The following is a 22,918-nucleotide window of genomic DNA, read 5'->3' on the forward strand; positions in this document are numbered from 1 at the left end:
AATGAGTGCTGCTTGTCATCAAATTTGTTATCCTCCACTAAAGGAGACAGCCTCCTTTCTCTTGATTACTCTCCTGCAGCTTCTGATTGACCACAGTTCAGATGTGCCACATTTCAAATTTAAGGGAGCGCCTACAAGTGCAGTACATTTTCATAGGTGAGCAGTTTAAAAAAAATAAAAATAAAAAGAGATGGAAAGAGACTTCGTCCTGAAAAGTGCAAAGTGTGGTGATGGGAAGAAGACAGAGGGAAAAAAAACTGGTTCTCTTTTCTTGTTTATTTTTGTTTTCTGTCTATGCTAAGAACTAGGGACACAGAGAGATTTCCAGTTATATGGTATAATTACAGGTGAAGTCTGGCTCAATTTCTGCAGCAGCTGCCACATGTATGAGGCTCCTGGTTTACTGGCAACATCATGTTCTTATTCCCAGTATGGGATGTTTTCCCCTTCCCAGTGGCTCTCAGTGGCTCTGGCCCCATGTGGTTCCCTTCCCAGCCAGCTTTCCGTGCTATTTGCATGTCACCATTTCTCAGGAGGTTGGGATTATGGCATTGTGTATTATTTTATCTGACTTCTTAGTAAAGAGCCTTAACATTTTGCTAATTTGGATGTAAAATAGCACATGGGCTCCGCACGCTGATTTATCAGGTAAGGCCAGGCAGTCTTGACATAATCTCTTTGACAGGGTTGGTAAATCCCACCTGGTGTTTGGCAGAAGCAGGTGAAAGCTTGCAAGTTGTTACTTACCTGATGGGAAAGCAGCCATCACAGAGTGTGGCCAGGTTGAGCTCCAAGCAGTTATCTTGAAAACTGCTGGGACTCCAGGAGGGAAAGAGGATGCTTTCCAAGTGAGGTCTTTATGTTTATGAGGTTCAGTGAGCTGCAGAGACCGGACTGCCCCAAGAGCTGGGGAAAGGGGAACCTCTGGTGTAATTCCTCTGATCTACAGGTTTTGTTATGTGGATTTTATGATTTTTAGCTTAGGATTAATAAGACCAAAGACCTTTTAAGTATGGATTTCATTCTGCTGATTGTCATTGTCCACAGATGTGGAGCCAGCCTGTGTGTGGCAGACCCTTCATCAAGTAATTAACTCGAGTTGTCAAGCTGCAATCAGTGAGCTGCTCGCGCACTAAAATAATAATGACAAATTCCTTCCATCTGAAGCTGTCAGCTTCCAGCTGCACAAGACATGAGTTTGCAGTGTGGGAAAATCAGATTTGCACCACCATCTCGTCAAAGCTGACTTTGGCTTGGCTCCCTTTTTTGCAGAGTTTGTGATTGCAGCAAAGGCCAGGCACAGACCCATCAGTGCTCGGTGTGGGGCTAACACTGCTGTCACACTGGTTCCCAGCAGGGAGCAGCTATTGTTCTTTGTGGAAATGCTCCCCATCACATTTCAGCTGGCTTCACAGTGATCTGATGCAGAAATATATATATATTTTTAAATGTAAATCTACTTTCATAAAAAGTCCTTGTAAATATAATGCAGTAAACAAACTGCTTAGAGGTCAGACTGCAGAAGAGATTGACCTTGCATTTTTAGCAGGTTAACATATGCAAGGGCTTAGATTGAGCAGGATTAAATTTTGCACAGTTCCTGTGCCAAGTGTTTCCTACAGGGCAGTAATATCTGAGAGCCTGGTGAAAACTGATGCATTTGCTTTAAATCCAGGATCTCAGCCTGTGTGTGGAACAGGTGAGGGCTTTGAAGTCTAAGCAGATACTTTGTAGGAACCTTTTCAGTGAGAGCACCTGAATTCAAACATTTAATATCTTTTGTTCCTTATCTGTAAAAGACTCAGATATATCCTTAATTCTGTCCAAGCAAAGCACTGTCATTAAATTCAAATACCATCAAGTGCTGTAATAAACACGGTTGAGTTTAGTGTTGTTTTGGACAGCTCAGCTTTACTGAATAAGAGCCTCTGTGTTATCTTTGGTGAACTAATTTAGGTGCATTTACAAAAAAGGTATCATACCTGTGCTGCCATAAACTACAGGCACCTTTTCTCTCTCTGTTAGCTGTACCATTCCATAGGGAAATTGCTTACTTATAGATTTTGACAGTGAAATATAAAGAGCCAGATTGTGGTGATGTGAACAAGTAAATACAGATATACATTTTCCAGTGCAGATGATTCTCTTTCTTTCAAGAACGTTTTCGTTCAATGTGTTATCATGATTGTGCTCACTAATATATCTTCTAGGAGTAAATTCTTGGCTGTATTTTAAAATCGTTTACCTGTGTGAGTTATCTGTTAAAAAATATATATATACTTGAAGGTACGTCTGAAGTTATATCTGACTTGAGGAGCGTTTCAAATGCTGAGAATGGCAAAGGCAAAGCTTGTGCTCCTGCCCATAATTATTTTTTCTGGTAGTAGAAGCTCCTCTCTTTTTGCTTGAATAAGTGCAGAGATGTCAGCGATAAGAGATCCACAGCTGTTTGCTGTTACTATGTGGGATGATAAAAGCCCTGCAATTCTTTACAACATTAAGGAAAAAGGGGAACTAGTTGATAATATATAGATATGTCTGGTTGCATTTTCTTTGTTCAGGTTCATTCCATTTTAATGTTAACATTTCACCATCATCTAGTGTTTTCATTTATTTACTTACTTATTGCTTTTCAAATACTCTTAATTTGCTGCAGGCTCTTTAATATTTCGGCTTTAATTTTAAGCTCTTTGGCGCAGTTTGCATTGTGAGAAGTGCCTTCTGAGTTGGTGTGACAGTACTTGTGTGTCATAAAATGTAATATCCTTTTGCTAATTCCTAGGAGTTATTGGTTTTTTCAAGATGAAAAGGAAAGCTGTTGCTCCCTTGGGGATCTTATTTTCAGTCCTTTTCAGAACCAGAAGTTTATTTAGCTTTACGGTAGGATTTTGGAAGGAGTCTAAGGGACCCGGAAGGAAGTGGAGGTCTTTTGAATCTGAGGAGAAAGATGGCAACAAGACCCAGCAGTACCAGCAGCAGATATGACTTTTCTAGCTGCCTTTGGGTCTCAGTGTACTTGGTCAATTCTTCTGACCGTGCTGCTGGTAGAGGTGCTCCCTTCCCATTTCCAGCCAGCTGAACAAACTTGTTTTGAAGACCCCTCCGTGCCAGTTCTGCCTGTAGATTTGGGAAGCATCAGCCTCAAAGATGTGTGCTCAAGGAGCAATTCCTTCTTTTGTAGCTATGGTATGTAGAGTCCAGCTCCATCTCCAGGCTTTTAGACACTGTGTTTCTTCGGCTTATGTGCAGTCCTGCTCACAAAAAGCATTAAGTGTGTGCTTACTTTTTAAGTACATGTATATCTCAATACAGTGAAAATTGTGGTTGAGCACCTCGTAGAAATGGGTTCTGTGTGACCTGATTCTCAACCATGCTGAGCACTTTGAGCCTTATGAGATCAGTGAACGTTGCTGGGCCTTCATTGCCTTGGGAAGGCAGCTGAAATTACTTACAGCAACTTATCTTAGTGTTTGCATCCCTAGCTGTGCTTTAAGGGTGCAAGGCAAGAACAGAATCCGTTTTGAATTTTTAGGGAAAAATGCGTGAAGATATTAAAAAGCAAACATTTGGTAGAGAATATCTTTGAATTTATTTTAAGTCGGTGTTTTGCTTGCTTCTGCTTTAAAATACCTTCTTTTGGAAGCTATCAGAGCTGCATGTAGTTGAAAGATTTTTGTGTCTGATTGATTGCTTTATACTTGACAGAAAGATCCTGAGTGCCATGCATGTGTTTGAAGTGGTGTTTCTTTGAACATCAGCTGATCTCTCAGGTTAGGGAATGTAACCTGATTTTAAGAAAACTAGCACATAAATTGCATTTATGCTGTTAAGACCTGCTGACACTGCAAAGATAGGTCCTGACAAAGGTTTTCTTTGGGCTACAACTTCTCTGGTACAGGGTGTCAAGCATATTCTTTATTTCTGCTCCTGTGTTCTTTATTACTGAGGGCCCTAGCAGAAGCTCCTGCTTCTTGAGTTCAGTGACTGGCACTGCTAGTCTTTCATCTGGAGCAGTGATCTTCCCTATCCAAGACTTAGAAGTAAGCAGAATTTGCTGGGGAAACAGAATCCCCTTACTTGAAAACTCTATGATTGAAAAAAGGAAATTGTTAGCAAAGAATAGGCTGTCAAAAGCACAGAAAGCACAAATGGCAATGGAGTTCTGTGGTACACGGAGTATAGGGGCCCAATCGCAAGTCATTTTTTTACAGACATTTTTGTTGTTAATTTGGATTTGACACTAGCTCACCTGCATGCATGGACACTCTCATTACTGTTTGAACATGCAGATGCTCAAATATGGGTGAAGAACATCTTTAGTGTGAGTCGTGCATGTAGCAATACCATTACATCTGAATGCTCAGCAGAGGTGATGAAAATTATTATGCAGATGAGAGCATGTAAAAGGCAGTGAGGTTTCTGCACAAGTAACTTGTGCACGGGTTTGAATAAAGAACATTGCAAATCATACCCAAATATTTTCTCTGTATCTGATTATGTTATTTCCATAGCAACTAATTGTGCCATAAACCAAAGATCATGACTTCAGGTGGCATCTGAGCAGAAGGAGACGAGCTATTAAGTATCAAAGATTCTTTTTTATTCATGCAGATTTCCTTATTTATAAAGAAAAAAGAAAGAAAATGGGAAAGAAAACAAAACAAAAAAACAAACTCAAACAACCTGTCTGCCAAGTAAGTGAAATTACTTCTGAAGGAAGTAGTCGTCAAAGTTTTATTGGAGACATTAGTGAATCTTTGCAGAAGTTTCAAGTGCAGCTATGATTATCTAAAGTTCTTTAGGTAGTGTTAGCTGAGGAAGTTTGGCTTTCTTCACAAAATCCCAGGATGACTGAGATGGGCAGGGCCCTCTGGGTCCCTGTGGCCCAGCCCCTGCTCCAGTAGAGATGCCAAGAGCTGGCTGCCCAGGCCCATGTCCAGGTGGCTTCTGGAGATCTCCAAGGAAGGGATCCCATAGCCTCCCTGGGAAGTCTGTGCCAGCACTCGGCACCAGCACAGCTCAGAAGAGCTACCTGATGGTCAGAGGAAACCTCCTGTGTGTCAGTTTGTATCTACTGCCTCTCGTCTTACCACTGGGTACCACTGAGCAGAGCCTGCTCTGTCCTCTTTGCACTCTCCCTTCAGAGATTGGTGGACATAGATGAGATTCCCTCTCGGCTCCCTTTCTGCTTTGTGCTTTTAGTCATCTACATTCATGCAATACGAATACAGGAAAGCAAATAAATGGAGGGCTCCATCAGGAGTGCGTCATTCTCTTCACCAACACTGCCAGCCTGGCCCTGAATTTTGCTTCATCCTCTGGTCAGAAGAGGAACTGTTCCCATTAGTCTTTGGAAGATGTGCGTTTTTTATAAAGCCTCGTTGCTGAATTGAACCTAACCAAGCAGTAGCTGCAGGAGTGTTAAGAGCATGCTGGGCAGGAGCCAAAAAGAGAAGGGATTGTTCACTGGGCACATTGCTGAAGGGGACAGGCAGCTGCAAATGGTTTCAATTAGTGCTTTTCCATGGCGATCTCTGTATGTACAAGAAAGCAAGAATTAACCATTTGGAGTGAATTGCTAAAGTGTTCACCCTTTTGATTGTGAAACTGTAACCCCAAAACTTTCCCCCCTTTGTAGTAACATTTAATCATAGCTGTTGTGTTGACTGAAACTATTGGCAATGAGTGTAACCTCTCATGCATGCAGCCCCCCCTTGTTGCAGAACAGCAGTGGCTGCCAGGCACATACCCTTTATTAACGCAGTATATTTTAGTAATCATTTCTAGCAGAATTTATTTTATTTTACAGCTTTCTTCTTTACAGCTTTTCTGGGATGCTCAGGAGCAGGCTGCCAAGTGGGCTGTCTCATTGTGGGGCTGGAGCAGGTACAGAGTTTTGAAGACAGTGACAGAAAGCATTAGTGCAAGAAAAGCAAATGCAACCATTAAGGACTAATGAGGACTAAACTAATGAGGAGGTGACCCAGCGGCTGCATTTTGTGCGACCTGAAGGGGGATAGCATTTGCATGTGTGACAGTGAGAGTGAAATTGTGGAGCAGAAAGGGAAAGCAGTGTTCAGTAGATAAAACAAAAGCCCGATCCAAAGTGGTGTGAAAATAGGGTGGTGGTTTGGGGTCTGTAAACACTGTGTACCACCAGGAAAGATGAGGGAAAGCTTTAGAGGTATAACAGGGAAAGAAATAGAGCTGTTAACAGCACACGTGGTAGTGTGCCACCAAAATCAATGCACATTAAGCTCTGCTCGTGAGGCTGCGCAGTGCTTGCTTCTTGTGCTGAGGAATCAATGTGGATTGGCCCCAGGATGGGAATGCACAGATGCAACCAGTGAGAGGGTAAGTGGATGGAAAACAGAGGTGAACAGAAGTCACAAGGCCCAGGCTGGGATTTTAGGCTCAAGCCACTAAAAGGTTGTGTGCCTGCAAGGGCTTAACCTTCAGTGCCAGCATGTCCCTACCCCTTTTAACATGTTGATATTAGAGAGCAAGAACAGCAATGACTCGAGAGCTGAATTCTGTGCCGAAGTGTCCTTAAAGAGTTGTCATTTCAGTGAGGTGTGCTCAGTGTTGGTTGTGGAAGGAGGAAGGGGAAAATTATGGCCCATTGTGGCTGTGCAGGAGTCCTACCTACTGCAGGCATTTTTCTGCATCCATCTGAAGAACCCCACTTCATTTGGAAACAGCGTTTGGAAGGAAACACCTTGTCTTAGCCCAGAGCCTGACTGTACAAGGTATTCCGCCCATATTAAGGACTGGATTTCCTTGGGAATTTCTGTTTCCCTACCATAGTGTGAAACTGAGTGATTTCTATCTTTTCACTTACCCAGATAGCCTTTAAAGTGAGCAGCTTATGAACTTTTGGATACCAGGTTTACAGTAAGTGTGCCAAATTGGAGTCTGTTAAAAGCTTGCAATACTGTGGGCACCCTTGTTAAATAGTGATTAAGTGATCTGACTTTGTTTCAGCATAACCTGCATAGAGTTGTCCCCAGTTTTTACCATTTAATAGGCAACGTTGGGTGTACAGAGAAAAATGTTGAGTCCTTCTTGGTGTTGCTCTGCCAGACCAGTTTGGGGCTACACAGAGAGGTAGGCTGGTGGCAGAGCTGTTTGCCACTGGGAGCACAAAGAGTATATGGGAAGCCTGGGGCGAGAACAGCTGCTTGAGTGGGGCAGGCTTTGTACCCCAGGGTGGGAAGGCTCCTAGCTGGGGACACTTCCTTGCTGTCAGGACAGGGAGTCAGGAAGAATAGAAATAGCTCCATCGTGGCTATGAAATCGCTGTGCTTAGGGGTAGGGAAATGAAAGGCAGACACGTTAGGAGTCAGCCAGAGTTGCTGGAACAAATGGCCCGAGAGGCATCAGCCTGAGCTCTGCGCTCGGTCCCGAAGCTCGCGCTAAAGGTATGCGCCGTGTCTCTATAGCTTGTGGAGGAAATGAAAGGAAATAATTAGGCTCCAGCTTTGCCGTTTGTAAATTAACAGAATTAGAGGGTGGCTTGCGAGGGCGAAGAGCTCGGGCTACGTGCTAACCCAGCTCGTTTCACTTTTGCTAATTTGTTCTTTAATTAATCGCTTGTCTGTGCCGATTTGTGCTGAGGCTGGCACGGCGCTTCGCCTCGAGAGCCCCGCTCCCATGGCGATTACTTCTCTGCCCCTTAAAGCCACGGCAGCTCTGGGCCCCCTGCCCAGCCGGGGCCGCGGGGTGGGACCGGAGCCGCCCGGGCAGGGCGAGGCGGGGCTGCGGCCGGAGCTCCGCGCCCAGCAGCGGGAGGAGCAGCGTTACGGGGCGGAGCTCCGGGCTCCGCGCTCCGCACTGCCTCGCTCCGCGTCCAGGGGCTCCGGGGGCCGCGGAGGCAGCGCGGGGCCGCGGGAGCTGTCCGCCGGCCTGTGGGATACCTGCCGGCCCCGTGCGCTGTCTGCTCTGCGTGCGGCATGTGGAGCTGGGGGGTTGTATGGCATTTGCGATCCGAGCGAGATCACGCTTCCTTTTTTTAAAATTCCTTGCTTTGGGTACAGTATATCTCTCTGTCTTTTCTTGTTCTCTGGTCGCGGGGGGGGCCGGGGGGGCCCGCTGTGACACCGGAGGGAATGGTTACTTGTGCCGAAGTCTTTCTCACGCGGAAGCACGCTGCTCCCTAACTCCTGGCTAAGCAGCCTCCAGTTCTCCAACTTTGCTGCCATACAGCCCGTGCAACTCCTTGACAGGATGGCAGACAAAAGAACAGCTGGTGCAAAGCAGTAGGGGATTGCTGGCAAGGAGGAGGAAAGGAAACCGCAAAGCTTTTACCCGCGCCCCCCGACACCTGACGGTTGTCAGAGCAGCAGCTGCGACGGGACAAGCCGGAGCCACCATGCGCAGGTCCAGCACTGATGAGTCTACCTACCATCGGAGCCCATCCCTGGACAGCAAGGATTACAGTTTCCCAAATGGCGCTTTCCGTCGCTACAGCAGCATGTATGGCGGCCAGTTTGGGGCGGCCAGCAACTCTTTTTTTGGATTCCACACCAACCCTGGCCCTAAGGCCACCAAGGCTAAGTACACGTCCCCCAAGGGAAACAAGTACGTTGTCTTTTACCTGGATCTCTCATTTATTTTTCTCCTAGAACTGAAGAGGTGCAGCATGGCTCACAACTGCCTGCAGTGTATCAAGTACCTAATGTTTGTCTTCAACCTTCTCTTCTGGGTGAGTACACGTTTGAAGCTGCGAGACGGTTGTATTTCTGTCTACTTACAAAGATACAAAGTAGACTCGTTGCTTTTACGCTTAAAAGTTTGAACTTGAAAGTTGAACAAGGTGGTGCCTTCCTTTGACCTCCTTAATTGGTGCTAACAACCCACTGAGGGTGTTTTCTTCCCTCTCTCATTTCCTGCTCTTCAGTTTTTTTACCCCAAGCTTTTGTTTTTGAATGTACTTGCCTCAGAATCCATGCATGATCTCAGAGAGGTCACTGAGGCCATTTGTGACTGTGAAGTTGGATGCTTGCTGGTGTCCATTGCTGTAGTAAGGCTGACACACTTGGTACATCTCAGTGCTAATTCCTGTATTTGAAATCTCTAGGTGACTGCTCTCTGTCCCATCTGGCAGTGGGTCCTGGCATTACCACGTGGTCTGAGAAGTGGACGTAAACCTCACTTCTTCTGGGGCTGCAGCTCTGTGACAGGAGCTTATCAGCTCCGTGTGAGGTGTGCATGTGTCAGCAGGACACCGTGATGGGACATATGAGTGTGCAGCGCTACGTCACTGTTGTGATAAATGTGGTGGCTGTCAGTAGCAGGGTGGTCGGGAGCTTCACTGCCACAGATGGGAGCACAGGCTTTAGAAAGAGACTGCAGGAGCTTGGTGTGGGGTGCAGCTTATAAATGCAAATGTACAAATGAAAAAAGAGGGTGTTGAGTCATTGCTCAGAGGGGGAAGAGAGTCCTACTGCAAAACTGCCCATCCAGATCTGGGAGTCTGCTGTGAGGTCCCTGGGAGGTGCTTTAGAACATCTCGCCCCTCCAGAGAGGTTCAGTAATGTGCTGAGGGAGGTGGGGTGCTGCAAAGTGACAGCCCTCTGTCCTGGCACTTCAGACGAGGTGTGTGTTTGCAGGTGGATGTCACCATGTCGTGCTTACTGTTGCTGTGTGCTCTTCAGAAATTGTCGGAGGCATGTGGAGGGCTGCATGAAATTGAAGAAGCTGTTCTCTAGCGTGCACTGCTGTACAGCTATTTAAAAGCAGGCATGCTGCAGTGCTGGTGCGTCAGGAAACACAAGGCGTGGGCAACTTCTGCTGGCCCGAGTCATACCAAGGAGCTCGGTGTGATAAAGTAACACAAGTCTGCTGAATTGGCATGGTAGTAACTAACCGGAGTTGTGCAGTACAAGGAGGTTGCTCTCTTTAACCCTCCATATGCTGGTAGGAGGCACGCTGATGAGGCTGTTGTCTGTCTTTATGGTTGCTTCTGGGTTCCTTAAAATCATCTAATACTTATTCTGCCTTACTTCAGAGCCTTCTGTAAAAGGCAGAAAAACCCACCTAGTTTTCATGCCCTTTTAAGCCTTGTTCCCAGTCAGGATTATAACACAGTTTGCTAGCTGAAGTGTGTGCTGGAGAAATCCACTTGGATGCTGGCATGAATAGCTCTTTTCAGGACTGTGCATGGCACAGCCACAAAGGATGTTCACTGCATTCTGATTTCTTTTACAATATTCGTCTTCCACTGAAGCATATGCGTGTGATGTGAAAAGGTGCTGCTGTGAGTAATGTGTGCATATTTACAGAGGGAAGATCACACATAGTAGTGTATCTCTGGCATGCTGTTTAGTAGGGGAGCCTTAATCTTCTAGGAGAGAGGGAAAGGTTTTTGTCTTCCCCTTGGAACCATCAAAGCTGTTCTCAAATTCCTGAAGGGAGAGAAAAGACAGAAGTCCCAAAAAGAGACTGACCACGTGTGAACAGGTTTCTTCCTGAACCAAAGTGTACAAGCAGAGAAATGAGTGGGTGTTGTCAAATACTGCAGCACGATCTGTGGTTTGCTTCCCTTTCACATGCTACCTGCACAGCAGGAGTGATTGATGATGATCATGTCCAAATGAGGTTTGCACAGCGTGTAGTTATAATAGATGCAGCTTTTTACCTTCTCACACTGGAGAGAGCAACTGAGAGGAGATTATTTTTAAAAGTATTAGTTTAAGCTGACTTGTCTTTTGTAAAAGAAGAGAAAAAGTCTGTTTTTAATGATCAGAAGTCTTGGAACAGTTACTGATTGATGATGCCGTTGTTGTTTTTCAAGTTGATGTCAGTTATCTGTCAGCTTTTACTTTCTATGTAATTAAGGGAGAGGCAGCTCTGCCACAACACTGGATTGCTCTTCACTTACATGCTCACCAAAGTTATGCTGTTTTATCCTGCTTCCCCTCTACCTTTCTCTAGGCAGCTGGGTAGTAGCAATGAATGGGGGGTAGGAAGGAAAATTACTTTTTCCATGCTCCAAATAAAAACTGCAGCTATTTCCATGTATAGAGCACGGTCGTTACACTACATGAATTAAATGCCTATTATAGATTGTTCCTGATTTTTATTCTGTTCTGGCAAAATGCTTTGGTTTTCTCCACAAAGCGTACTTCTGTCTTCGTCCTCCTGCTCCTACTCATTAACTCCAGTTCATTTTGTGCATCTTCACAACCTGTTTCCCAGCACTACCAACTGTGTTTGCTGCAGTGGGGCAGCAGAACAGACCTCAGTCTTGTGCAATTCCAGCAGGACTGACTCTGTGTTTCAGAGATGATCCTTCATTAGAAGTCTGGTGATTCTATGCGAAACAAAATCTCAGAGCCCTTGATTTTAAACGTTCCTGGCAAGCTTGATTGGATTAGGTGCTGCACACTCACGTTGTAAAACTTTTACAAGCTGTCATATAACGTGAAAATAGAGCAAATTTCTCCTCCCCCTTTCTGACTGTTTCAGGCAGCACAGACTTCTTTCATGACTGTCAGAGGCTGAGGTGCCTTCTCAGTGCTGGTGCTGAACCTGTGTAAGAATAGCTCTCTTCTCCATGAAGAGTCCTGCAGGCACTAGGAACAGTGTGTTTGTGGCTACTGTGGAGTGTTTAGGTGCTGTGATGTGGGCAAGGTGTTTTAGCCAGCGCTGCTCTGATGGGAATTGCCATTCAGAGGCTGTTTTCTGGAGTCCTGCCAGATGCAGAGCTGCCATCCTTGTGTCACTGCTCCACTTTGCAAGCTCTGAGCATAACTTTTGTCACCTGATACATAAGACTTACCCTATTCATTCATTGCTATGGACTTTGATTTTCTTTTGCTGAATCGCTAAAACCACTGGGACTAAAGACAGCATCAGATGATCGTGAAGCAGAATGCTCCTATTTCATAATTAAATGTTTTTATTTCCCTGTGAAATACTTGGGGTTTCCACATTCTGTCCTCCAAACATCCAGAGATTCTTTATGACAGTAACGTGAATTGTATATTTATTGTGCTTATAATCCAAGGTTGTGCTTGCCTTCTGTCTTTTTAAAATATATATATATTCTTGGTAAAAAGAGATAAGTTATATCCTAAGGGCTGTGAGAGTGCTATAGAAAGAAAAATGTCATTTCCTTAATCCCTCTTGGTTTATGCCAGCATTCCTACTTTCTTTGACTTGTAACTCCCAGACTGCCAAGACTCAGAAAGGCAATGCTGTACTGATTGATGTTTCCAGTGGTGCTTGCTCTCCTTGGACATCCTGTGCTAGATAGGACCAGCTAAATTGGTAGCAATTCGTCCATCAGACTATTGAATGGCTATATCTGACTCTTCAGGTAATACTCTAGGCTAATAGAGAAATTTAGTAAAGTACAAGATTTGCAAAGCTCTGTTATAGAAGATTGGCACGTGCAGAGAAGACAGCAACAAAATGAAAGGAGGCAAAGAAGTTTGAAATTTATTGTTCCTCATTTCTATACGTATTTCCTTTTTGCTGTTAGAATGTACTAGAGTTGTATGCACTATAAGGAAGTCCAAGTCTTCAAAATGGTGAGCAAAAATATTCTCCCATTCCAGGGAATGGGGAAGGGAAATGTGCTTGTGTGGCTTGAGGACCTTGAGTGTCTGCAGAGCACTGAAAACAGGACGGCTGAGGCTCTGCTTTCCACCTTAGTGCCAAAAGAGATGAGGCAAGGCACATATTGTTTTGTGGCGCTCATTGTTTGCTGCTTTGTTTTACCATTCAGTCCCTAGAAAATTCTCAGCTGATCCAGTCTTGAGATACTGCAGATCCAAAGTGGTTGGAAACAGAGAAATGGTAGAAGGCATGTGGGAATGCCTATGGACTAGTACCTGTGTCGGAAACAACCCCAAGAACCTATTTAGTCTGGCTTCAGGGATGAGCTGCGGGGCTTTTTCTCTGTCTTTGCAGGTGGTGATGTTTCATGGACCACAGTTTAGAAGATTCTGTATTGATGTGTGCTGCTGGCCTGGTGACTAGTGCTATTGCCAGTAGTCAAGTTTTATTACTTGGATGCCATGGAAAAGGGGGAGAAGTAATGGAAGTGAGAAGTCCCTCATTAATGGCAGTTTTCCATCCTTATACTTCAAGTGTTTATGGGTAACTCATGTAAGAATTGTGTGTATGCTGAGGATTTCTGGAGGGCTGTAACTGCAGCACAGCATGCAGGGCAGCGTGTACTCCCTATGACAGGAGAAAAGAACTTGGTATGAAAAGGCCCCATGGAGCTCTGTCTGGTCCTTGAACACCTCTGGCCAGATATGGCTAGTGGTTTTGAGGCAGAGGGGGTGTTTCAGCATTTGTGTATCCTGTTGGGATAGTCTGTGACAAAAACATAATGGAACAGCAGTGCAGGCTTTACCTCCTATGCATTGAATATGTGGGAGGTTTACCCCAGAATGCCATTTTCTCTACCTGCCTCCCAGCAGCTGATTCTCCTTTGTTATTTGCCTCCTCCAGGAACTGCTCAGTCTCTGACTGACATCTTATCTCTGCCTCTGACTTTGTGAAGGCTCTCCAAGGATGTATTTTAAGGAGCATCGCTTTTAAAGATAGGAAGCTCATTTGATATGGGAATTACAGACTTCAAAAAATGGCAGTGCTGTGAGAAGCAGAACTATTGAGAACCAATACAAGTGAGAGAGAGATGATTGTATTACCTGATGTCTGATTTTATATGAACAGCAATTAGAGCTTTTTCCATAGCAGAGCTATTCATACTGTCTCTTTTCTGGGTAGATTCTGATGTCTAATAGGGATTGGGGATCACGATGGAGCTTTATCTCCCAGTGAAGGTTTTGCTAAGGGCTACGTTTGCTACCTAAATGCATATCTTCTCAAAAACTGCAGGAAGTTAATGACTTTGAAAGGGTGCGTATCTGTCAAATCAGGCTGACAATGACAAATGGACTCGCCAGTTATTTGTGAGATGCACAGCCAACAGTTCAATTTCATAATCTTCTTTCCCCTAGGAAACCAGGTTAGGAAGGCACTTAACAGTAGAAAAAAAAACAAAAAACCTTAAAGTTGACTGTGTATTAGATACTACCTTCAAACTGCCCACTATGGGCCTGCTTCTGCTTACATTACTCATGACAAAGAGTAGCTTTGGCTTTGCTGACGTACTGATGAGTTTTTTGGCTGCATTGGTAAAGACTAAACACTTAGCCTTGTAAGATTTGCAGTCAAGCCTATCCACTGTATCTAATTCAGACTTAGTACAAAGCTGTGGAAACCCAGCAGTGGATAAAGCCCCGGGATATGACATGTTATAGTTGTAGAGAAACTGGCCTTTTAAAGCAGTGAGCAATAGGGCTGCAAATGTTATTCCCTCCTCTGGACAGTGACTAACATTAAATCTGTTCCAGTCAATACTCTTGAATTATACAGAGTAAAGCAAAAGGACGATGAGATCATTACCACCATTCTCAGTTTGTTGCTAGACAGTACTATTTCAAACATGATTAATTAATCATGAATTAATGAATTAATTTAATGCATTAACTATCTATTAATACTGCAATGCAATTTATTTACTTAGAATTCAACTTTTGGTTGAGATAGCAAATGTGTGAAAGTCATCATATGAATAATATAAAGTATGTGTTTAAGATATATAAAGGCACTTCTCTGGGTTATTAATAGTATGAAGTGAGCACAGCTAGGTCAGAATGAAATGGGGAGTCGGGTGGAATGAAATCTGCATACTCATGAACATTGGAGACAGTAAATTGTGTTTCTTAGTACTGTCCTGTAATTGTTTCTCCAGGAAATGTTTAACCATCACAGGATGCAACAGTAGCAAATGAAATTGAAATTGCAGTCTGTAATTAGACTGTCATACTCTAACGCATCTTAAATCTGTCTTCAATAGAAAAACTAACACCCTCTAGAAAGCCCCCCCAACCTGCTTCAAGTGTGAGTGCATGCAGAGGCTTTTAATCTAGCACAATACAACTGAGATTTGCTCTAAGAATGCCGTACGTTTTAAATGGTAGTTTAGGTGAGACAGAAGCTTGATGTCCAAGGACAAAGGGCCGGATGACCTGCTCTTGTAGGTTTTCGTGTAGTGGCTTTCAACACTTTCAGGATTTTTTTTCTGCTTGCTTTTCCAGGTTGCTGCTATGTCCCCTTTTGTTTTTTTCCTTAACCATGGTACCTTTGTTTCTTCTCAGCTACACTCAGAATAGTGCAGCAGCAGCCACTATTATGTCACCTTATTCCTGAAATCCCTCTGAGCCGTACACATTAGAGTGGCTTGAGTCCAAGCCAGCTTGACCCCTACTGACTTATTATTTTTCTTTACACTTGTTTATACTCTGTATGTTATGCCCAACTTGATTATCAGCTCTTCTCACGAGCATCTTTGTGTTTTCACCCCAATCAGTGCTTTACAGCAAAATTCTGGTAAGTAAAGCTCCCCGTTTCCTTCCAGCTGTATTTTGTAAATTTCTTTTTGAACTTCCATTTTGGTAAATGCCACATGAGGACCGTGAGAAAACAAAGCAGTGATTCACTAGTGCTTTGTTTATTGCACACGTTCAGTGTGCATGCTGCTAGTTTCATGTTCTTCTTCCTCCAGCACCTCATGCTTTAATAGGATTTAGTTTGGAAAGAAGCAAAGCTCTGCTGTGGGGTCAGGAAAACCAAGCAGCCACCTGTCCCTCATGCATATGGCAGTTTGTGCTTTATTTTTTTCATATGAAGTTTACTTTCTTTTTCCCTCCATGGCTTTTCTTTGTTGCAGTTGCCAACTTTAGTGATCAAACAGCTGGCGTGAGGTGGAATGCTCAGAATTAAAGAACTTAAGTCTCTTATTTAAAACAGGCTTAGCACTTAGGAGCAAAAATCTCATTGCCTTAATGAATGGCTGCATGGCAGGCCTACAGTGGGATTACAAAGCCGTCGCGTGAACTGCAGTTCCACCTGCAAAGCTGTGCTTGTGCCAAGAAAGCCCATTGCGTTCAGAGGGCTTCTGTAGGCTGCAATGGCTAAACATGCTTCTCTTGGTATTATTTCCTCCCCTGCTGGAGGTGTAACTTGCTGGCAGTTTCTTCCTAGCCTCCATGGCTTAAGAAAAGCAACTGCACACTGCAGTCAGACAGCTCTGGATCCAAAGAGGCAATGTGGAGTCAGGCAGAGCAAAGAGCGTGATTTGTTTCTTCTCTTTCCCTTTGGAGGATGTTAACTCCTCCTTCCCTAGAGAGGAGGAAAAGGTATAGATTCTTTGTTGGGCTCCTGAACTGACAGAACATCTGAGGTGGTGTTTGATCAGTCTGGAAAATAAAACAGTATTGGAAAGATTTCCAGGCAGTGTGCTACACACAAACAACTTGCTTTTTTGGCTGGTGTCAGCTGAAGTGCCAAACATCCTACTCAGATTGCTTTACTAAATGTAAAAAAATGAACACAACTCACTCTGGTATGTGGGCACAGATTTGTTATTTTTCTTAGCCTGTACGAAGACCTCTAGTACAAAAGGATTTTATTAGTATAATTATAGTTATTTCCATCTCCTACATTTTTAAGATGAGTAGGAATCACTTCTGTTATCTATAGGACTAAACATGGACCAGAGGATTGCATTCTGTCATTGCTGCAGTGGATGGCATGGGCTTCTCCTGATAAGCAACTACATTGCACATCACCCTACAAGACCTGCAGGGGAGCTCCTTTTTCTAGCTGCTGGGTGTTTTGGCCTAGCTTTCTACACAATATTTCACTACTGGCCATTGTGAAGGCATATACTGGGTGAGATGGATTTATGGCTTTTGTATAAAACAGAGCTACAGATTATTGTGGAACCATCTAAGCTTCCACAATAAATAGTTATCTTTCAATAGCATTTTTAAGAAAAACATCCTTATGGAAACTAAGCTCTTGGATTTGGTTATTCATGTCCATTTTCATACACTGCTTTCTTCTAAAGTCCCAATCTGACTGAGTACTGACCTTAGGTTTTGTTCCATGCACCACATTGCTCCTGTCAGGTTTGTAGAAGTATGGTCTGCCTTTGTGTTGGCCAATGGAAAATTTGTACTCCTGTTTTGCAAGCAGCATTCATCCTGGGTTGTAGCACAAATTGTTTACTTACATGTCTGGATAAATCTTTTCACTAATCCATTTGTGGCAGCGCGGAGGAGAGCAGAGATGACATGTTTGATACTGTTTTCTTCAATGGAGCAATTGGAACTCCGGACATGAATTGAGTTCCACTGCCACTTGTAATCTGCACCGAGCTCCCATCCTTGAAGGCCAGAGCTTTTAACACATCCACCATCTGCTCAGTCCTTGTTGTATTCATGCCACATGCTTGCCTGTTTTAGAATGACTTTGCAAACTGAAATATAAAACCCAGAAATTGTCTGCATACACACGATGCCACTCCCAACGGATGCGTGGAGGCATCTTTGGGCATGAAAAATCAGATGCTGTTTTAGTGTTTATTTATCCATGACCCCCATCCACAAGATTTTTTCATTCCTTAGCGTACTACACTAAGTGCTTTTCTGATACAGATGCCCAGATAGCAAGAATCTGGTGCAAACGAGGGGTCAAACTCGTTGAGTTTGCTGGCTGGTCTTTCAGTGCAGAGAAAAGCAGGAACAAGTTGCATGAGCATGAGTCCATTCATTGTGGCTGCATGTATTAGAATCAGTATGAGCTCATTTTAGGTTTGCTGTTGTTCCACGTCTTGTTGCTGATTCACATCAGTGACGGGATGTAGTTTGTACCGTGGAGAAGATGCTGATTATGTCTTGCAGTCTTTGGTGTCCTTGTCATCCTTTGCTGGTGACAGAAGTGATAAGGGATGCACATTTACATCGTTTGGTGTGCTGCAGCTTGATATTGCAGCATGGAGCGCTCAGCAATACTCTGTAATAAGGCTGCTGCCTTCCTGGTCCTTCCTTCTGAAAGCCAAAGCTGGAGGTATATATTACCACTCTGGTTTTGGTAGCCAAAGTGGCTGCCTTCCTCTAAGAGTCCAATTGCTCTACCAAAGCTTGTAATGAACTGATATTTAGAGTCTGGAGCCTGGGAGTGCTTAATGCTTTTGTCACTCTAGCTGAAATCTCACTCTCCAGCACAACACGTATCCTATTCAATTCCCTGCTTAGTATTTTTAGCTCAAGCTGCTTACAGTTACATGTCACCTTCCTGGTAATAACAGGGTGGATTTCCCTGTGTGTGTGTGTTAGAAGTGCTGCCTTTCGCAACTTCATTCCTTTATGTAACTTGATAATTCTCGTGTGAAGTTACAAAACCAGCAGAAGACCCTTCATTTTAAATCTCACTGCTGCTGGTTGAGAGAGTGCATGCTTATAGATATGTTGTCCTTTGTACCAGAGATTTTTCTTCTCATGAGGATTTTACAACTTCTGTAAACATCCTGCTGGTGAGATCCCAGCCAGCCCCCGATGCTCCAGAGTCTCATCCGATCACACAGATACCTGCTTCTGCATTGCTTCCCTTTGCTTCGTGAGTTAATCCTTATTGCAGCACCTCGTTTTGTCCTAACTGGCGATGCTGTTCATTTTGTCACTCCAACCACGTGCTGAGGATTTTCTCTATCATCCCATCTGTAAAAGCAGAAGTGCTCTGCAGCCACACGATGGCTGCGGGCTGGGGACTGTGTCGGATTCCCGCAGTCTTGGCACACACTTTGCTGGCTGCTGGTATAATAGGAGCTGTTAGGTTGCTCAGCAAGTTAGAGGCAACAGCCCCCATTACGGTCTGTAAAACAGCCATTTTTTCTCATCACAGATATCATTAACTAGTATGTATTGCTTCAGTCGCTCGATAGAGGTGTCAAATCTTCAGCTGAATTACCAAGCAGGTCCATTCCCTGTAAACAGCAGCCCAATTTAACCCTTCTTTCTGACTGCACGGCAGGTTGCTCACATACCCAGCACTACATGCAAGAGTAGTTTGATTTTGATTTTGTCTGCAGCTACGCCCTGCCCTGCTCTGTGCCCAAATGAAGCTCCCACCCTACTGCCAAATGCTTTGTCCGTTACTTCTACATGCTGCTCGTAAAGTGGGGAAGCTGCAGGGACACAGCTGGTTTCCAAATAGCTGTGGCATGTTAATTAGATGCAAACCTTTAAACCTCAGCTCTCCATGGGCTCTGCCGCAGAGCTTTTGTGGCTGCTGCTATGGGAGGCAGGGCAGGCGATGGCAGCGGGCTCGGGTGGTGTGTTTAAAGCCTGTCCCTGTGTGCTGCCTTGGGCTGTCTGGCTCGCAGTTTTCAAGCCATGTGCTCAGGGGCCATAGTTTCTCTCACAGAGGCTGCTGTGGGGCAGCAGGGATGCTGCTTGTTCTGCTCTCTGCATTGGAGCAGTCAGTGGGAAAGAGCCCATGAGGTATGTAGGAAATGATTGAAGCTGTCTGGGGACAGGGGGAGGGCAGGTGATAAGAAGTTATGTGAGAACAGATGTGGAGTGTTCCTCGGTTTAACTCCTTGACCAGCATCATTTCAGTAGAGGTGGCTATGAGTTCCAGTTCCAGTCTGCCCTTCTGTTGCACACTGCATCAGCATCTTCTTTACCTGGCTTTTCCCAACAAACATCCTGCAGGGAGGTACTTGGTCTTCACATGTTTTGTTGATTGCTGTGCCATTAAAAAGAAGTAAGGCACAGGTCTAGACATGTCCTTATGTGGTGGTATTAGCAGATAAAACATACTCAGTGCTCTTCAATATGATGGGCTGGTGGGAGCCTCACTCATCCTAGCACTGGTGTTACCACTGGTGGTTGCATCAAGGGAGATGCGTGCAGGGTTTGTGGAAAGAAGAAGGGTCTGTAGGGTAAAGCTGGGCTATATAAAAGGCACAATATGAAGCTTCTGCAAAGTTATCAAAAGCTTGAATGCATGTTCTAGGATGTTCAGAGCCTTCTAAAAGGTTTTCAGAAACTTTTTTGTGTCAATTAAATTCTGCTTCGTCCTGAGCAGGAAAGGTAGATATTCTTAAAAAAAAAAAAAAAAAGAGAGAGAGAACTCTGTAGGAAGCAGTTTTTGTTGAAATTTCAGGGAAGAGAAGGTATTCACCACAGATGTACTTCAATGTAGCATGCAGAATCATTTGTTGTATCCAAACAGTTTCAGTGCCGCATGCATGCGTTTGTACGAGTGAGATAACTGAGTTTTTGTGAGTGGGATTTCAGTTTTGGCTAACAAGATCCTACTTCACTTCAAATTTGCAATAACAAGTGGCAGCTGTGGGACTTCCAAATATATCAAGTTTGGAAGCCACATTATAATGATTATATCAGAACAGTAGGTGTATATGGGCTTATTTTGTTCCACAGGGAAAAATACACATCAAGTTACATGAATATTAAGGAATATTAAGAGAAAATCAGATCAATTTCCTTGAAATAAATTGTGTAAGATAAGAGATGGGAGTTGCTGTGGCACTGTTGCTGAGACACTGTGCATATCAAAAAAAATACTCAAATAGAAGATTACTTTGCCACAGACATGGAATAGAAAGTCTCAGTAGGGTTTTTCTTGTAGGGGGAAGGAATTCTCAGACTGGGCCGTTTTCTTATTGTGGAATTATATTTGGAGCTCTTTTTGATAAGAATAAATGATTCTCTCTAACGTTTGTTACTGGAGATAGAAAAATAAATAAAAAATTGAAATCAACTATTTCTCTCTATCGTTCAGTTGAAAACAATACCCCAGACAGAAATAAATATTTTTGTGCTCAGAAAACCACTTGAGCACTACAGCAATATCATCAAAGAAAGTGCTATTTTTTTTTCCTATAGATTTGCTTTAAAATGAAGGTGGAGAGCTCAGCCAAGGGCTCTGTGTTTGCTAGTACTGCAGGACCTGATGCTCTGCTCCCTTGCTGGTGAGGCATTTTGGCTGTGTCTGATGGCTTAACTGCCTCTGAGCAGGTGTGAAACTGTAAAATTGGGCTATAACACACATTGCTTTAGAAAAGGAGAGGGGAGGCTTAAGTAGAAATGTGGCAATAGTTTTAAGGACTGGCTTTACTTGTTGAATTTTCTTAGTTTACCTTCTGAAAATTAGGAAGTAGGGTTTAATTAAAATGTTGTATGTAAAACATGTAATTATTCAGCAGAGTGTTACTTTTAACCTTTTGGAAAGCTACATCTCTTTGCCAACTGAATTATCTAATAGCAGCCATTCCAGGTTGTTAGGTGCTTAATAGGTGTGCCAGAAGTGCAAAAACACTGTCAAATTCTTTATGTCTCTGCTGTTTAGAGAGTATAGTTAGATAGAGACAGGAGGGGGAAGGAAAAAGAGAGGGGATTGAGGGCTTATTTGAGGAGCCTGGGTGATTTAATGGAATATGGACTTTTGTATGTGTTGGTTGTGTTACTATGTAGTATATACGGTCGAGAGTGACTCAGTCACCTGTACTGGGGGGTGCTGGGATAGTGGCAATTCTGAACCCAGTGACATTCAAAAGGATCCTGCTGGTCCTTAAATGTCTGTGCCACAGTGAAATTCCGTCACACCTGAACATCTTTTAGTTCTTTTGAAGTTTTATTCCAAGTGTGTTTCTTCAGTTAGAACTACAGATGTGTGTCCCTGCTTTCACCTGCAGAAGGCAGGAAGAGCTTTGTCATTGAAAAAGACATTCGTGAGATGGATCCAGGAAAGTGAGTCCACACCTCTCACCCTTCAGACTCATGTGACCCCTTAGTAAACGTGAGGAATGTGTGTGGTGTCATATAAACCAAGATTTATGTGCCAGGCAGAAGGCTGAAGTAGTAGTCTTAGGTGCTCTTCTCCTAGATGTCTTGTAAAATCTCTTTTTCTTAAGTGAACCGAGTTCTGACAATAGCAAAGCAAGACTGAGGGTTTTTGTAACATGGTGACAACCTCTTAACAGATTGCATTCAGTGTTTGGCTCCCACATCTGTAACTACTGCTGCATCTCTTACTGGGAGCTTATTGGGAAGACTGGGAAATATGCTTGGCTTGCAAACCAGCTGCAGTACATTCTGGCTTCTTTATCTTGAATAATTTGAGGGTTTTTATTTTTTTGGTTTTTTATAATCTGAAATAAAGTAGATCTGATATTGTACAAAATGAGCTGAAGAGTAGAAATACCTGCACTGTGACTGTGTGCATTGCTTGGCTGGCAGACATCCACATATCCTCCCAAACAAACCCCTGCTTTGGGGCTTGGCCTTTCTTGGGACAGGTTTTGCTCTTCCTGCCTCTGTTGTTAACCTGCTCAGTCTCTGAAGTCACCTGTGCAGATCCAGGCAGGTAGGTTCGTTCTTCAGATGAGTGTTGCAGGTCTGCAGGTAGTGCTGTCAGGGATTTTTCTCTTTTTTTATTTTTTATATTTTCCCCGTGTCTTCAGAAGTCACACCTCAGGCCATTGAACCAGCGGGCCTTTGTATCCCCAGCTGGGTTTTATCACCAAGGAAATGCTGCTAATGAGTTGTTTCTTAGGTCTGCCACTGCCCACTTGTTTGTCTGTGTAATTGGTAGGTGTGCTCTTCTGGGAAGCCCTATTCAGGCTTGCTGTCTACTTCTTTTGAAAATGATATTAATTAAGCAGAAAGTTGTATTATTGGCTTGAACTTTATGGCTGCCCTTGACACTCCAGAGAGTTTGTGCAGTGATATTGTTTATATGTGGCAGTCTTTTTATTTTTTTAATTACCTTTGATGGTAAGTTTTAAACAGTTCCCTCTGATCTACTATCTATAAACCTGACGGAAGGATCATACAACTGGGAGAGTTTAATTTTGGTATCAAGCAGAGCTGAATAAGCTATTAAAAATGTTTACTCATGAGTTATTCTACCAAATTCCGAAGATGGAAAGCAGCTTTATGGAAACAGTGAATGTTAAAATGGAACATTTATTTGGAAAACTGCCCCTGCTGCCCCCACTTGAAATTTGAGTTTCAGAGGAGGA

General features: G+C 43.6%; 1 protein-coding gene across 4 annotated transcripts in view; it reads left to right on the forward strand.

The window, feature by feature from the left end:
• TSPAN4 (tetraspanin 4) overlaps window positions 1-22,918 on the forward strand; it is a 390,158-nt gene that overhangs the window by 205,236 nt on the left and 162,004 nt on the right. For 3 of the 4 annotated variants that reach the window (XM_065755129.1, XM_065755131.1, XM_065755130.1), the window contains exon 5: window positions 8,625-8,704. In XM_065755129.1, the coding sequence (XP_065611201.1) occupies window positions 8,642-8,704 (63 nt within the window). In that variant the 5' untranslated portion in view covers window positions 8,625-8,641. Of the gene's footprint in view, window positions 1-7,818; window positions 8,705-22,918 lie in introns of those variants that run through there. The other variant, XM_065755128.1, reaches the window with a different exon arrangement.

This window comes from Cyrtonyx montezumae, unplaced genomic scaffold, assembly GCF_038088225.1.
Source record: "Cyrtonyx montezumae isolate F1298 unplaced genomic scaffold, pur_monq_1.0 scaffold_10, whole genome shotgun sequence".
In the NCBI taxonomy this organism is placed as follows: domain Eukaryota; kingdom Metazoa; phylum Chordata; class Aves; order Galliformes; family Odontophoridae; genus Cyrtonyx; species Cyrtonyx montezumae.